The 16,378-nt window shown below is 35.1% G+C and overlaps 1 protein-coding gene across 1 annotated transcript in view; it reads left to right on the top strand.

Annotated features, from left to right (window-relative positions):
- The window catches only part of LANCL3 (LanC like family member 3), a 102,516-nt gene extending 86,662 nt beyond the window's left edge, over positions 1–15,854 (top strand). The window contains exon 5 of the mRNA XM_050776527.1: positions 7,261–15,854. Within this exon, the coding sequence (XP_050632484.1) occupies positions 7,261–7,420 (160 nt within the window). The 3' untranslated portion in view covers positions 7,421–15,854. The remainder of the gene's footprint in view (positions 1–7,260) is intronic.
- Positions 15,855–16,378: the final 524 nt, after the last annotated feature.

A 16,378-nucleotide genomic window follows, 5' to 3' on the forward strand; every position in this document is an offset into this window, starting at 1 on the left:
ACTTGGCAGAGGTGGGAGGGGGTGCTAGAGTAGCCCCTGTACCATTGTGAAGATTCCCACTGAAAGTGTACAACTGATGATTATCAAATTGATTGTGTGACATTTAACAAATCACTTATTAAAATGAGCTAAGTGACTGTTAAGTGACCTTTAACAGGTCACGCAACCTTTAACAAGTCACTTAGCTCATTTTAACAAGTGATTCTCAGTTTCTTCTTTCATAAAATATGGAAAATAGTGCCTACCTCATAGGAATGTATGGTAGTTTAAACAAGTTAATATATGAAAAATCATTTAGAAATAATGCTTGGCGCATAGTAACTGCAATGTAAATGTTCATTGTTATTAGTATAAATTTGAGTTTTATAATTCCAGACTTTTCTTTATGCATAAATGTATGTTCACATAAATGTATATGTGTACATATATATTTTAATGAGCTCCTACTACTATATATGTATAATAGTTCTATATGTACTGTTTGTAGCTTATAATTTTATTTATTTATTTATTTGAGAAAGGGTCTCACTGTATCACCTAGGCTGGAGTGCAGTGGTGTGATTTATGGCTCACTGTAGCCTGCAACTCATGGGCACAGCTCAGCCTCCTGAGTAGGTAGGGCCACAGGTTCATGCCACCATATGTGGCTGATATGGGTTGGATATGTTTCCCTACCAAATCTCATGTCGAATTATAATCCCCAGTGTTGGAGGTGGGGCCAGATAGGAGGTGATTGGACCCTGGGGACAGAGTTCTCATGAATGGTTTGGCACCATCCCCTCTTGGTACTATATAGTGATAGAGTTCTCAAGAGATCTGGTTGTTTAAAAGTGTGTAGCACTTCCCCCTCCCCTCTTGCTCCTGCTCTGGCCATGTAAGATGTGTCTGTTTCTCCTTCACTTCCTACCATGATTGGAAGCTTCTGCGGCCTCCCCAGAAGCAGAAGCTGCTGTGATTCCTGTACAGCCTGCAGAACTATGAGCCAATTAAACCTCTTTTCTTTGTAAATTACCCAATCTCAGGTATTTCTTTATAGCAGTGCAAGAATGGATTGAAACAACAACTACTAATTTTTTTTTATGTAGAGAGAATCTCGCTATGTTGCCCAGGCTGGCCTTGAACACCTGGTCTTAAGCTATCCTCCTGCATCAGCCTTCCAAAGTGCTGGGATTACAGGTGTGAGCCCACCACCTCTCCGCTATATTTGCAGCTTATAATTTTAAATGAACAATTTTTAAGGGACGCTCTTTATTTCATTTTGTATGAATCTATCTCATTTTTTAAAAAATGGCTATGTAGTTGTTCACTATGTGTGTACCATAATTAACCAATCCTTAAATAATGGACACTTGACATTTGTGTAATCTTTACTAATACAAACAAAATTTCCCCAAATATCCAATATATACATTTCTGTGCACTTGTGAAAGCACTTGTCAGAGAAATTTTAGAATTGAAGTCATTAGGTCCATAGGTATTTCTTGGTCTATAAATAGCCTGTCTTCATCCTTTGCCCATTTTTTTCCCTGTTGTGATGCTTCTATTCAGGATTGTAACTCTTTGTCAATGCATGCTGTAAATATTTTCCTGCTTTGCCATTTCTCTTTTAATTTTGTTCGGAGCCTTTGTCATACCAAAGTTTTAAGTGTTTTTCTTGTAAAAGTTTTCAATCTTTTCTTTAAAATTTCTAGATTTTGTGTTATGCTTTAAAAGGCCCTTTCCCACTTCAGGATTAGAAAACTATTAATTTACATGGGCTTGTAATAATTTTATGATTTTATTTTGACATTAAAATTTTTTGATTCTGCTAGAAATTACTTTTTAAATGGTCTCGGATAGGTATCTATTTTTGTTTATTAAAAAAATTCTAATAGCATCTGTTGACCAGTTACCCTCATGATTTGAAATTCCAATTTTTTTATAAACAGTTTATATAAATATATGAGTTCCATAGTTTCCCCATATTCTACCTATCATTCTCTCATTTATTCTTTTAATTGTATTTTAGAGTCAATTCGTCATATTTTTAAAAAATCTTACAGAAATTTGATTGGAATTTCATCGAATTTATAGATTACTTAATGAGAATCAACATCTTTAGAATATTGAATTTTTCCATCCAGAAACATGGTATACCTTTCCATTTATTTAAGTTTAAACAAATGTCATTGGTAAAGTTTTGATCTTGTGAAGAAGGTCTTGTATGTTTTTTGTTAATTTTATTCCTGGGTATTTTATATTTCCAGGTTTGTTGTGAGTGGACTCTTTTCCTTCATTATATTTTCATATCATTTATTACTTGTATTTATGAAAGCTTTTAAAACATACACATCACTGAAGTTTATCAATTTTAATACGTAATTTTTCATATAAATATAGACTGTATCTTATAAGTATTTTACTTTTCATAACTATCATAATAATATATCTAGCTGCCTTAATGAACTCCATTACTATTTCTATTAGTTTTTTATTGATTATATTGGGTTTTCTGAATAGATACACACATATCTGCAAATAACTATCATTCTGTTACTTCCTTTCTCATGTGCATGGTATTTTTTTCCCACTACATGATTCTTCTCTATAACAATGCAATCCTATAACAATGTTCAATAATAAGAGTGATAGTAAACACCCTTGCTTTTATGCTGATTTTACTAGGAATGCTTCTATGTTTTTACCATGGTCTTTTATATTCACTTCTTATAATGTTTATCATGTTAGATTATAACACTTCTCTGTCCAGTGTAATCCAATGGCTTCCTATATGATTCAGAGTAAAAGCCAGTCTTTCCTATGAATGAAAGGTCCTACATGATCTAGCCTCCCATTACCTCTCTAATCTCATTGCCTACTCTTCTTCCTCCTGGTTCTCTCTACCACTGTGGCTTCCTTGTAATCCCATTAGGATGCCAGGCACACTCCACCTCAAGGCCTTGGAAGTTTTGGTTCCCTCCACCTGTAATGTTCACTTTCTACATATATCTCCTAGCTCCCCCATTTCATTCAGACTTTCACTCAAAAGTCACGTTCTCAGAAAGGCCTTTCCAGGTCAACTTATCTAATATTTAATGTTTAGAAAACATAAACTATTTTTCATGATATTTATATGAATGCACTGAAGGGCAAATACTAACTTATGTAAGTCTTCAATTTGAAGCTCTATTGTTTAGGAAATCTGTAATATAATTGATTCCTGGTTTCTTAATCTCCTTAGGTGCACAAACATAGAAAAAGAAAGTAATTTTGGATATTATCTAGGGTAGTGGGATTTCACCTTTGGGCTAAATTTCATCAGAAATGAATGAAATTCATTTATTACCTGTAAAGTGTATTAAAAGGGATCAGAACAACCCCTCTATTTTCTTTTTTGTAATTTTTAATATTTTATTTTTAAAAAATTTGTGTAAATGTATGGAATTCAGTGTAATTTTGTTATTTGGATAGATTGCATAGTGGTGAAGTCAGGACTTTAGGGTATCCGCCACTCAAATAATGAACTTTGTACCCATTAAGTATTTTCTGGCAGGCCAGTCCTAGCTTACAGAGTCTTGGATATAAGATTTAGGGTCCAGGTCTCTTTAGACAACTTACATTTCTCACTAACATGTAGAAGACTGGAAATGTGGAGGTAATATCTGAGTATTCTTTGGGCATTGTGTGAACAAAAGTTCTCTGAAACGTAATGTGTAGGAAAGAGACTATTCCAGTGAACAGTTTGCAAACAGGATACACAGCCTGTGGTGTAAAATGAAGCAGCCTCTCAGGGCTGAGTTTTATAGCAAAGTTGCCTGCCCAGGGTCAGGTCCTTTTATGCAAATAAAGGATTGAAACTCAGTTCTGATTGGTCAGTGCAGCTGAGCCCTGATTGGCCATGGCAGGTGACTCTGATTGTTTGGCTTAGGTGTGTTCTGATTAGTTACTTTCCAAGCTGAAAACCAGAAGTCTCTGTCACCTGTTTCTTCCAAATGGCGGGTGGAGGGCTGGCATATCTTGGCACTCACAACAGGAACTGGTTTGGAGAAAGAAAGGTCCTGTGATGCTTTTACAATGTCTTTCTCAGAACACAGAGTACATGATCACTCCCTCACCCAGCCATAGCTGCCTGGTCCTGTTTTAACTTGGAGCACCTGAGTTTGCCAAGGGGAGCCCATTTTGTCTGTTGGCTAGGGGCATACTTTAACAATTGCATGTTAAAAAATGTGTACCTCCCTAAAATGAATATTACTTGGTTGTCACCTATTATTTTTTAACATACAGTTGGATTTTATGGCTGCAGAAAAATATTTGACAACTTCTTAATTTTCTTTTATGCTTATTTAATCACTCGGGTTTTCTACCTCTTCTTTTTGGTAGTGCATATATTTCTATAAAACCATCTAGTTCTTATGAATTTTCAAATATTTGACATAGAGTTCTGATCGTATAGTTCCATAATATTTTTAATCTCCTATCTCTGTGGCTATGTGCCCTTGGTGATTTCTAATGCTTTTCCTTCCTGGTCAGCTGCACCAGTGTTTTTTCTATCTTGTTAATCCTCTCAAGGAACTGGCTTCTGGTTTTGCTTATTAACTTTTTTTTGTTTTTCTCTTTTGTTTTCCACTTTTACCTCCTTTCATTTTGTTGTGTTCTAGAGTTTATACATGCTTAATTAGAAAGCATTCCATCATTTTATTAATAATAATGGTAACTCACAGATCTATGAATTTTCTTCTACATTCAGTTTTGGTCATAATCAATGGGTTTTGATATGAAATGTTTCATATTTTATTGTGTCTTCTATTCTTTTTAGTTCTGTAATTAGCACGCTGACTTCCATTTTGACTGAGAAAATTTTAGAAAAAAATTTGTTTAATTTTGCACCACTGGATCGATTTTTGAAATATTTTTCACAAATAATAACATACAATACAGGTCAGAATACAATGAAACTGCTACTCTCAGACATTGCCGGTACTATTTTAAGTTGCTATGTATCATTTAGAAATTATTTTGAAAAGCATAGAAAATATTTAGCATATTTTAAGTGAAAAAATACGGGATACCAAATCATATATACTTTAATAACATGTAATAATGCAACAAACAAATGAGTGCATGGGGGAAAGGTCAGAAGAAGAGCCAGCAACATTGTGGGTTTCTTTTATACTATGATTTTACAAATCGTCTTTTACATTTGTGTTTTATAAATCTCCTTTTATTATATGTTTATGTAAAAAGTAATATTTTCTATTTATTGAATGCTTGCTATATTCTCAGAGCCTGGTATATGATATATCCTTTATCTTTACATATAACACTATCCAGTTCTGCAACTTCACCATTTTAAAGTCAATTTGAGAAATTTGCCAAAGCCCTTGCTCTTTCTACTATACCAGGGGTTCTTAATCTAGGATTTGTGAGTTTGCTTGACAAAGAGATTGTATCTCAAACTTAAAGGTAACATTTCCTAATTTTCTGAATGTAGGTAATAAGTCACAGAAGTATTAGTAGCTGTGACTTTGCAAACAATAGAATTCATAGATATTCTCATGTCATATTACCCTTGTTGCAGATATTGTAAAATATGTTATATTCACATCACTAGCTAGAAATGCTAGCAGTTATTAAATCCACTGTTGTACCTTGGCATTTAATGTGTTAGCAAATAATACATATGTTATTATATCACAAATTTGGCTTTAAAATTTTTTGTTGTGTTTTAATATAATTATTTTCCTTTGGAATACTGTGTGGTTTATTTTATATACTTGAAAACTTTTTTCCTGAGGAGCCCAACTGAAGCTATATCATGATGCTGGCTATATTATTACAAATTTAGAAGTAACTCTTGTGATGCATTAATATTCTACTGTTTAAAATTTTAAATTCCATTTTAAAATTTTTGCATATTCAGAAAAACAGTTCTAGAAAAATTGTACCAAACAGAATTACAATCTGTTTCCTGCTGATATATATATATGTGTGTGTGTGTGTGTGTGTATATATATATATATATATATACACACACTTTTTTTTTTGAGACGGAGTCTCACTCAGTTGCCCAGGCTGGAGTGCAGTGGCACGATCTCAGCTCACTGCAAGCTCCGTCTCCCAGGTTCACGCCATTCTCCCGCCTCAGCCTCCCGAGTAGCTGGGACTACAGGCGCCCACCACTATGCCCGGCTAATTCTTTTGTATTTTCGGTAGTGACGGGGTTAGCCAGGATGGTCTTGATCTCCTGACATCATGATCTGCCCGTCTTGGCCTCCCAAAGTGCTGGGATTACAGGCGTGAGCCACCGCACCCGGCCTCCTGCTGATTTATTTTAAGCTGCCGTATGTAATTCCAAAAGCCCTAAAAAAAATCAAATAAATAATTACCCTTTGTAAGACCCCCTATGTAGTAGCAGTAACCTAAATTTATGACAGTATCAGTGCTTGAGTCTTACCAAGCTGTGAACTCCAGCCTCTGGATTGGTGATTATTTGTGTTCTTGATGGGAATGAGTAGAGCAAGTCAGTAAAAAAAGATGATGTAGGTAATGGCACTTTGGAAGCTGTAAACTGCTATAAAAATGTTACTTGTTAAAAATCATCTGAATAATATTTGTGGCAAATATGGGTAAAAGAAAAAAGGTCCTCCATAGGGAATTTAGAGGCCTGTGATTTAATGTAAGGTGGATGTCTCAAAAATAATCTCTCTTGTAGCTGCGTTTGCTATTTGATGTTATCATTGTGAAGCTGCTGCCTTTTCCTATTCATCTTATTCCCTTGTTTGCTCACAGCACAGATTGTATAAAATCTTGCCCATTTATTTTCACAGTCTCTGCTTTTTTGTCACATATAAATGAAAACCCAGCTCAGAAGTAATATGCCTGCAGAAACACAGCATATTTACTTTTTTAAAGGAACAGTCACGTATCACTTTGCTTCTTTTCAAGATAAATAAAAGTAGAGCAATTTATCTGTCTTTTTTTACTTTAATTACTGGATGACAGAAAGAATGAAATCCTTGAAAATTCCAAACTGCTTTGCTTTGCAAACTCTAAGAATAGTTGGATTTGCTTGCCAGCATAATTTGTTGTGAAACATACACAGTTATATAATGGATCTTCTTCTTTTTTTTTTAACAGAGAAAATGTGTTTCTTAAAATACTTAATTATATAATTCTGGAAATAAAATTATGCTAAAACTTTAATAGAAGAGGAAGAAGCAACCCAAGGTCCATAATATGGAAACACTCATGTAAACTGTTCATATTTTCTTCTTCTCTTAGGTTCGCTCAATTCTTATTTACTGAGGAATTCAAGGCCGGTTCTCGGGTCCTTGAAAGTATATACAGCTTGTATGAAGGCTTCTCCGGGACAGTGTGCTTTCTGATTGACCTGCTGCAGCCCAATCAGGCTGAATTCCCTCTCTTCAGCGTCTTTGTTTAGAAGGCTCCATCTTCCACTGTGGCCCTGCAGAGATCCCCTGAGCCAAGCCAAGGCAGTTTCCACATAAGCCACATTCAATGGTATCGCGACCATGAGCCTTAACATTGCCACCAGAAGGAAGGAATCAGGCAGGTGAAGGCAACATGATGCCAGATTTGAGAAAGGATCTGCAAAATAAAGATACCACAACTCATCTCAAAACTGCAGAGATTTAATGTTTCAGGGAATAGATGTGAAACAAGGGATCATAGGAAAAGGGGAAAGAGAAATGATCTGTTTTTCAGTTATGACATAGAAAACCAAACTGCAAGTGTGGACTATGACAAAAAAATATGCTAATACCTTTGCAATCTCAATGAGAATTTGACCGTTTGCGTGTGCCCTCTACCCTTAAATTCAGAAATAAAGACAATCAAAAATTAAAATAATTGCCCAGCTGAAAACTGCTATGAGGGATGAATTGTCAGGTTGCTGAAGTATAAAAATAAACTCTTGGTTGTCCTGTGCTTATATTTATTGAAATTTATGTTTTTTACTGAGTAAAGATATTTGCATATGAATCTCCATTTTTTTTTCATTACCCTGGGCAATTTAAAGAAATCATATCATAGCTTAGTTCAGATACTAAAATTTGAAGTTTTCTTAGACCTTAGAACATCTCTTTTCCTGGTTCCTTTTTCTCCTCAAAGCTCAATTAGAATAGCAAAATTTATAAGCTAGTAAACTTATACTATAGCAAGTGTTGCTATCAAGTGTTTTTCTCCATAGGAAGTGTGAACTGTGTATTGTCTATTGTTAGTAATTTTTAAAATGCCTTTATGTACATAATCTTGATGGAGCTATTAGCTGAACTATAAAATATACTCTTGGTAAAAATCACTAATTTCAAAGATCAGGGTAACCACTACAAAGATGTGTCATTTCTGCCTTTGTTTGGGACAGGGAGACAGGCTGGGGAAGTTACCAGTGATTGTGGAAATAATTTTGCTCCATTTTATACTATTACATGAAGAGATGAGTGAATTCTGTGGTTGGTTACCTTACCTTCCAAGACACAGGGTCCACTAGAAATTGGCTGTAATACTCATTGAGCCAAGTTGTCATATTAAATTCAACCCTGCTGTAAACACATAGAAGTTGTGAAATTGCTTCAAGTAAACAGTGGTTTGCAGAACACTATAGGAGCATCTGTCACTTCAATATGCAGAGCATGAGTTGACCCTTTTCCTAGAATTTGGTCAGTGGCAATTGCATATATCAGATTGAGTAGGAAATTGTGTACTTTATAAGACATTTAAATAGGCATTAAATATTTGGATATATTATGTGTATGTGTGTATGTATGTGTGTATTCCATATGTATTCCCATGTAAATCCAAATACTTATTCTTTATTTCAGTAATTCTTAACTCGAATCATAGACTTTGGAATGAGTTAGGGAATGCTCTGTTGCCTACAAAGCAAACCTACAAGTGTGTTGGTGTATGTATGTGTATGGACCAGTTTGTTCGTGTGTGCTCATTTTGCAGGGATAAGGGTCTCTAGCATTCATAACATTCTCAAAGAATCTGACCAAAGAAAGCAACAACTATCTTTGTGTATTTTATGACTGTGTATGTTTGCACTCATTGCAATAAAGTAGGACAAAATTATTTTGAAATGCATACAACTTTTAAGTTTCCTGTTTCGTTTTTACATCCTCAGATATAACTGTATCAAATTGGCCTCAGTTGTTCATCAGTGAAAATGCTCAGTTTGGGGTGATACCACGTAAATAGCAGCTTTCAGATGACTCTAGATTGGGTCCAGAAGTTCTTTCATATAGGCTGAATATAATAACCATCCTATATACAGAGCTTTATGGAACACATGCAGTTTTTATCGTCCAAGAACCCCTCAAGATGTGTTTGGTAAATGCTCCAAAGTCTCACAGCTAGAAAAGGACAAAACAAGGATTCAGACCCAGGGTTTCACTTTCTAAGTTTATTTATTCAGTATTCTAGACTAGAATCTGGGGATACAATAGTGAACAAAATAACCTTTCCCTCAAAGCTACCTTCTGTTTCCATTTGCTGTTCTTTCACATTTCATCCTTGAGACCTGAAACCTAAAGCATTCAGAACTGATACTCTAGCTCATTATCATATCAGTTCCATTTCTAGTAACTTCAGAAAAACAAGACCACTTCCGGGCCTATCTGCCCTTTTAAGGTCTGATAGGTCTGATGATGATGTGCTAACCATTATGAAAGACAACCCCTTCTGTGTGTCAAATCTAAGCAAGGACCATGTTTGAGTATTGTCTTTATGAAATGACATCTCGGCAAATTAGAAACAACAATAGGCTTGTTTAGCACTTAAACATGTTGATGAAGCTTTTCATTTTCCTGAAAGAACTGTAGATTTTGGAAGGTCCTCTTCTATATTATTTTTCGAAGAAGGGGAAAAAAGATCCTTACATTTTGCTGTAGGAAAGTGTGGCATGTTCCTTCTTATTTAATTATCCAACTTGCCCCCCTTCTCTGTGGTAGCATTTTTAATGTAGTACTTAAGCCTGTTGTCTCTTAAAGGCTACAGGGGCATTTTCACCACCACTAGTATAACTTTAATATTATTTACTATACATAGCGTGAGCAATTATAAACCCTGAAGGTAATAGTGGAAATGTTTGAGGATACATTGAAAGAGTCTCTCAGTAATGGGGAGACTGCATTCTACTTTGATAGCAGGACATTTTGGAAACCATTACAACTCTGTGTATTTTGTTTCATTAATGTAATTACATACCATCTCTTCCACACACACCCCAAAATATTATATATTTTTATCTTGCCCAAACCTGTTTCAGTCATCAGTTTGTAGTTTTTCACTTCCACTTGTAACTTGATAACTGAGTAGAACAGGGGTTTGCTAGAGTACATTTCCCTGTGCTTCTTTAGGTAGTTGACTATGCTATTAAGATAACAGTATTTACTTACTGATAACTCGAGAAACAGTCGTTTTCTTGGTCTGTGCTAAATTGCATCTCTTCCAGTGGCAGCTTATTTCTTTAACTTTTTTGACATATTAAGATTTTAATCATGGTAATACTGAAATTGTTTCAAATTTGAAAGAGCAAATCTCAGTAATTTCAATGAAACAAATGTGTTTGTAATTTCTAGCCATGTTAAATGAACACACAATTAAAAGGAAAAACATTAGTAGTGCAAAGAGCCCTGTTCTGGAAATCTCAAAGTCTTGCTCTGCCACTTTTAGGGGCCACTATAGTAATAATAATAATCACCCTATTTACTTCACAGGATTGTTATAAAAGTTGTCAATGATAAAATGAATATAAGTGAGTCTTCTAATGTGCAGATGCTTTATATATTTAAAAGGGATGTTATATTTTACCCACTATATACATAGAAAAATCATGCCCAGTTATGACTTCCAATAAGCATTTCCACCAAATAGAATCTCTATATGTGGATGCAGTGCTTGAGGTCTGGGTCACTAGATGGATAAAAACCAAGTGTACATTTTTAAATATTCTACCACCAGTCCTGAGCACAGCATTTTGCCTCAGAAGGTTCTGATTCAACAAGACTTACTACATGGGAATAGACTGATTTAGCTCAGAAGCTCCTTTTAATGCAAATATTTATTTTGCTTGCTGAGAACAAAAGATTACAGTGCCAATAACTCAAGAAAAGGAGCAGGCAAGCCAGGTCTGTAGAGAGAAAATGAACTGGAAAATAAAGTAATTCTGGGGTGAGTTTGATCTGCACTTTAATTCAAGTCTCAGAACCATGTGACATATAGTGATCAAAATATACTCTCAATTGCATATTAGGCATTCCTTTGGGGACCTGGGCTATTTATTCAGCACTGTCCCAAATTAATAGCTAAATGAGCCTCAAATTTGCCGAGCCCACATAATATTGGTATAAATTTGGCAAGGAAAGCAAATGAGAAGGCAGGCAAAGGGGTGGGTGAGGGGAAGCTTGCTGAAGCTCAGTATCTCAGAGTGAGTTGTGGATGCATGTTTAACACTGTAAAGAACCAGTCCATTTTTACCCATGAGTTTCATTGCTTTCTGGGACCTCTAACCCAGCACCACCCCTGATTCACCAACGTCTCCTTCTTATCCTCTTTAAATATTATAGTTCATTGTGATATGTTTTTTCCTGTATCTGCTCTATCATGTGACCTCCTTTCGCCTGGGAGGGCAGGTTTTCTCCTTATCTTTTCCATCCATGTCTGTTCTTAGCTAAGAGTTCCAGCCTCAATACGGCTGGATTACCCTTTGGACAGAAGGGCGGACAACCTCAAGGTCAGCAGCAACAGAAGTTGGGTCTAGTAGTCAGATCACAAGTGAGTGTGGCTATTCATGAGAATAGGGTGGTGGTGGCATTTATCCTGCTTCCCCTCCATAAATAAACCTGGCAATTTTATTTTTAATGTTACAAAAAGGTTGATGCTACATTAAATGTTTGACCCTCATCCATTATCATAAATCTCATACTGGAGGTGCAATCTCTCATCTTGTTTCTTTAATTGAAAGTACGAATGAATCAAGGCCTGGTGGATGATGCCTTTAGAGTTTTTTGTTTTATTTTATTTTGTTTTTGTTTTCTTGAATCATTGAACCTTGTCATTTTTATCTAGACTCTTCCACAAATGGCAAAGTCACTTATCTGCAGAATTCCCAGAATCTTCTTTTGCCTTTGTGCACCTATTAATTACCCCTTCTGAACTCAATTTGAAAAAATTACTTAAAATAACCAAATCACCCATATTTTTGTTCTTTTGGGGTTTGGTGAGTTATGTGGATTAAAAGAACAGACTATCCTCTCTTCTTTTTCTCTTTCTTCTCCCTGTCCAATACTCAGGAAGAAGAGGGAGAAGGGGGTAAAGATGCATGAGGCTTAACTACCCAGGGTTATGAAAAGAGTTTGCAAAGACTTTCTGTTTGCTTCCCTTTTGGGTTTTCTTAGTCCTTGTAGGAAAAAGTTTATCCCTCTGTGTGCGAGCGTGTGTGTGTGTGTGTGTGTGTGTGTGTGTGTAAGTAGTCGAGCAAAAAAGAATGAGACGGACTTAAGGAGAGTCAATATCGCATATGAATCAAAAGCTGACATTTAGCTATTAGCTAGATCTCAGTAAAAGGATATGTTCAAGCTAAGTTGATTACGTTTATTAAACTTATTTATTAAGCTTGACTAAGCTTATTAAAACTTCTGCTAGGTTGAAGCCATTAGTAACCATCTGTAGAAGACAACAGCCATGAGTTTCACAAATACAGCAGCAGTGTCTGCTAGAATCGTGATGTGAGCCATGAATGCAAACCACATATGCAATTTTCAAATTTTCTAGTAGCTATATCAAAACGGTAAAAAGAAAAAGATGAAATTAATTTTAATAATGTATTCAACTTAGCCTTATATATCCAAAATGATAGCATTTCAATATACAATCAATATAAAAACATGAATGAGATATTTTACATTTTTGTACTGAGTCTTCAAACTCCAGTGTGTATTTTATACTTCCTATACATCTCCAGTCTCGATGTAGCCACATTTCAAGTGTATAAGAGCGCATGTGAGTTGGCTATTGTATTGGACAGTGCAGGGCCTGCATCCCATTCCTGGTTCCTAGTATTGATAAAGTCTTTCTACCTTCCTTTGTTGTTATGGGAGAAAATGGAAACAGAACCTGCCTATTACATGAGTGCTGCACTATTTCCCCAAATGCAGCCCAGCAGTACCAAGAGCTGCCCTGTGGAAAAATGTATTCTGTGATTAAATAAGTTAGGAAAGTTTGATTATTTTACCCCCTTTTGAAGATTATATGATACATTAACATTTTAAAGATTGAGAAAACTCTCCTGGGTAAAGAAACCTGTTTGACGTTGTTTAGTTGTTGAGTTCTGTGTCTATAAGAATCATAGAAATTGCCACAAGTGTCTCTCCATAAGAAAAACTTTGTGTTTTCCTCTCTTTTTCCACTCCTTTTGGAAGTGAATACAAGGATAAATTTCTATTTATCATTGTATTCAGAATCACCTGAGAACAATATCTCTTTTGTTCTAGAACAACCACCTCCTAAATTGAAACCAACAGATGGCTTTAAAGTCTTGCGCTTGGACATAGATCTTCAGAAAGTACCAAAGTATATACCTTCCTCTTATTCTTTCAGAAATGGTGAACACTCTAAAAAGATGTGGGGGTGTGGTGGGGGACATCTGAATGTGTATATGTGTAAACACCAAATACATACAGTTTCTTAAGTAGAGCAATGCAATTCTTGCTGATGTTTTATTTTTATATTTTGCGTGTGGTGTTAATGTACATGCTTTAATGTGTACTGTTCTAGTAATATGTATGAAGTAGCTGTGACATAGCAGTCAGTTTTAAAGATACAGACTATAATTGACTACTGTCAATCTTTAACAAGTGATCTTTTTGCAACTTGGTTTTAGTGGGGTCTCTGATGTTGTCCCCATAAATTTCGTTTTAAAATCTATGCTTAAGTGGCAGTTACCAATATAATTAATTCTGCTGCTGAATTTGGTTCATGTTGAATGTGGTAACCCTTCTATGTGGATATATTCGAACATGTGGATTGATTTAGATAATCAGTTTTGTCTTTGTGTTTTAGGACTTTGCTATTTCAATATTAAAGATGTCTTTTGAATACTGTAGCAGCAGTGGAATCCCTATGTTCTTGAAAATGCCAAAGGTAACATGAGTTGCATATAGACTCTTCAGCAGTAGAAATTAAATATTCTAAGTGCAAAAGTTTGGTTTTAGAATCTGATAAGGAAGGACAGCCCAATCTTTAAAAAGGTACAGCTTTCTCAACTTTGAACATCTGGGGGAACTCTTCGTGGAAGTCTGAGTTTTAATATCTTTAATCCAATGGCTCTAAGTTAACAAACATTTAAAAATGGATTTTGTAGAATCAAATTATTAGGGGGAGCACTTTGCAAAGCCATATACTGGGGAATATATACTGGGTCAAGCACCACGTGTTAGTTTTGGAATGTGTATTTCCCAGCGAATAGAATTTACTGCTCCAAAAAGCTTTTTTGGCATAATTCACAATACTTAACAGAAATATAACTGTAATCATTGAGAAAAACAAAGCTCACCTTCCTAATGATACATTTCACAAACAGCACATTAGGGCAATTTCTTACTTATGGGGAGGTACAAAGAAATACTCTGTCAATATAGTATAACTGCTTGTTTCAAATTGTATCTAGGAATGAATAACTACTATTATTTAAAGTACTATTGAATTTTGAGGAACTGATCAAATAATTAGTATTATTAATAAAATTGTACTCTTTGCAATATATTTGCCTTGGCACAAATGCAGAGTTAAAAGCATAAAATTATTTAAAAATTACCAAATATTAGTGATTGGTTGTTACTACTTTAAAATCCTACTAATTTCTGTTAACACTAAATCAAACAGCAGTTATCTGTTGTACACAAGTAGAATTTTGGAAGACTCGGACACAAAATGAAAGCCTTTTAAAAAATGTCTTTTTGCCATAACAGGTTATATGACCTCTTGCTAATCATTATATTTCCTTAGGGGCACTTCGAAGCTCTTTCAAAGACATCTGCAGCAATTAGGTCTAAATTTAGAGTAGAATATTTTGCCACATATTTTACTATATCACAAAATGTCATACTACTGTATTTTATAATAAAGCCAAATTCTCAAGTATTCTAGTATGTTACCTATTAATACACCAAAACATCACTTTCTATAAGTCTATTATTATGTACATAATATTTTAAAAAATAATGGGTATTTTGGTCCTAGTGAAAAAGTATAATGCAATACATGACATTAATCTTTAGTCAAAACCCACTGAGGTGTCTGACAGGGAAACTAGCAATCATAATCTATAAGGTATATATTATTCTCAAGGACAAAATGGCAAATGATAATACAGAAAGACGTTGATCACTGGAGCAAGTTAGCTGGTGTGCAGACTGAGTGAGCAAGTGTGCAGACTAAGAAGGATCAACTTGCAAATGCTCATCAGAATTTAGCTTTTGTTATTGATTGTTTCTGGAGGGGATAGTACTAGTCAGTTGATATTGCTTCCTTTTCACGTGGGAGTTTGCTCACAGCCCACTGCATGGTATAGTGAAATCTCTTTATAAGCAAGATAGAGTCAGAAGCTTAGCGATGCACCTTATGGTTTTTACAACTGCTGCTACAATGTTCTAAACACTGTGATCTTTCCAAATGTGTTTTCTGTATTCGTTTTGTACTGTAGAAAATAATTCGCTATAAACTGGACTTTATAGTGTTTAAAGCAATGTTATTTATTGGCTTATTGCCCCTCCTTACAATACATTTATGTACAGTACACTTAATGTAAAACCTGTGATAATCCTTTGCCTTAAAATAAAATCTAATGCTAAATACTCAGTGTACTGATTAATAATTCTAAGCTACCAATTTTTTCTTTAAACCTAACCATGATGTCAAGTAAAACATTACACAAATACTCTGTGGAGTGTTGCTGCTGATTCTGTATTTGTGGCAGTGTATGTATCTTGGCCCAGGACATGGTGGCCTTCTGTGTTCTATAAATAGACATTAGTAATCCTTTCAGGGAAAGGGCCTGCTACCTCTCAGCTGCTGGCTGAATCTGTCCTTTAACTCATAAATGGATTTTCTCATGCCACATAAAAAACAGAAAAACAGCCCACCACATTCTCTCCCTGTACCTTTTTTTTGTTTTGATTCCTTTTGAATCTTGACATTCTATTTGTGTTTACATTATTTTCTTAAATAGAAAAATGCCAGAGATGTCTGAAGATTGAAATCCCCCAATTTCAACAAGGGAAGAGATCTTATAATTATTTAAGTCTCATCCCTTTATGGAACCTGAGTTTTAGAGAGATTTAGTGGCTTATCGAGGTCTGAGGGACGGGGGTGGGCTGAG

The sequence above is a fragment of the Macaca thibetana genome, chromosome X, assembly GCF_024542745.1.
Source record: "Macaca thibetana thibetana isolate TM-01 chromosome X, ASM2454274v1, whole genome shotgun sequence".
NCBI lineage: Eukaryota > Metazoa > Chordata > Mammalia > Primates > Cercopithecidae > Macaca > Macaca thibetana.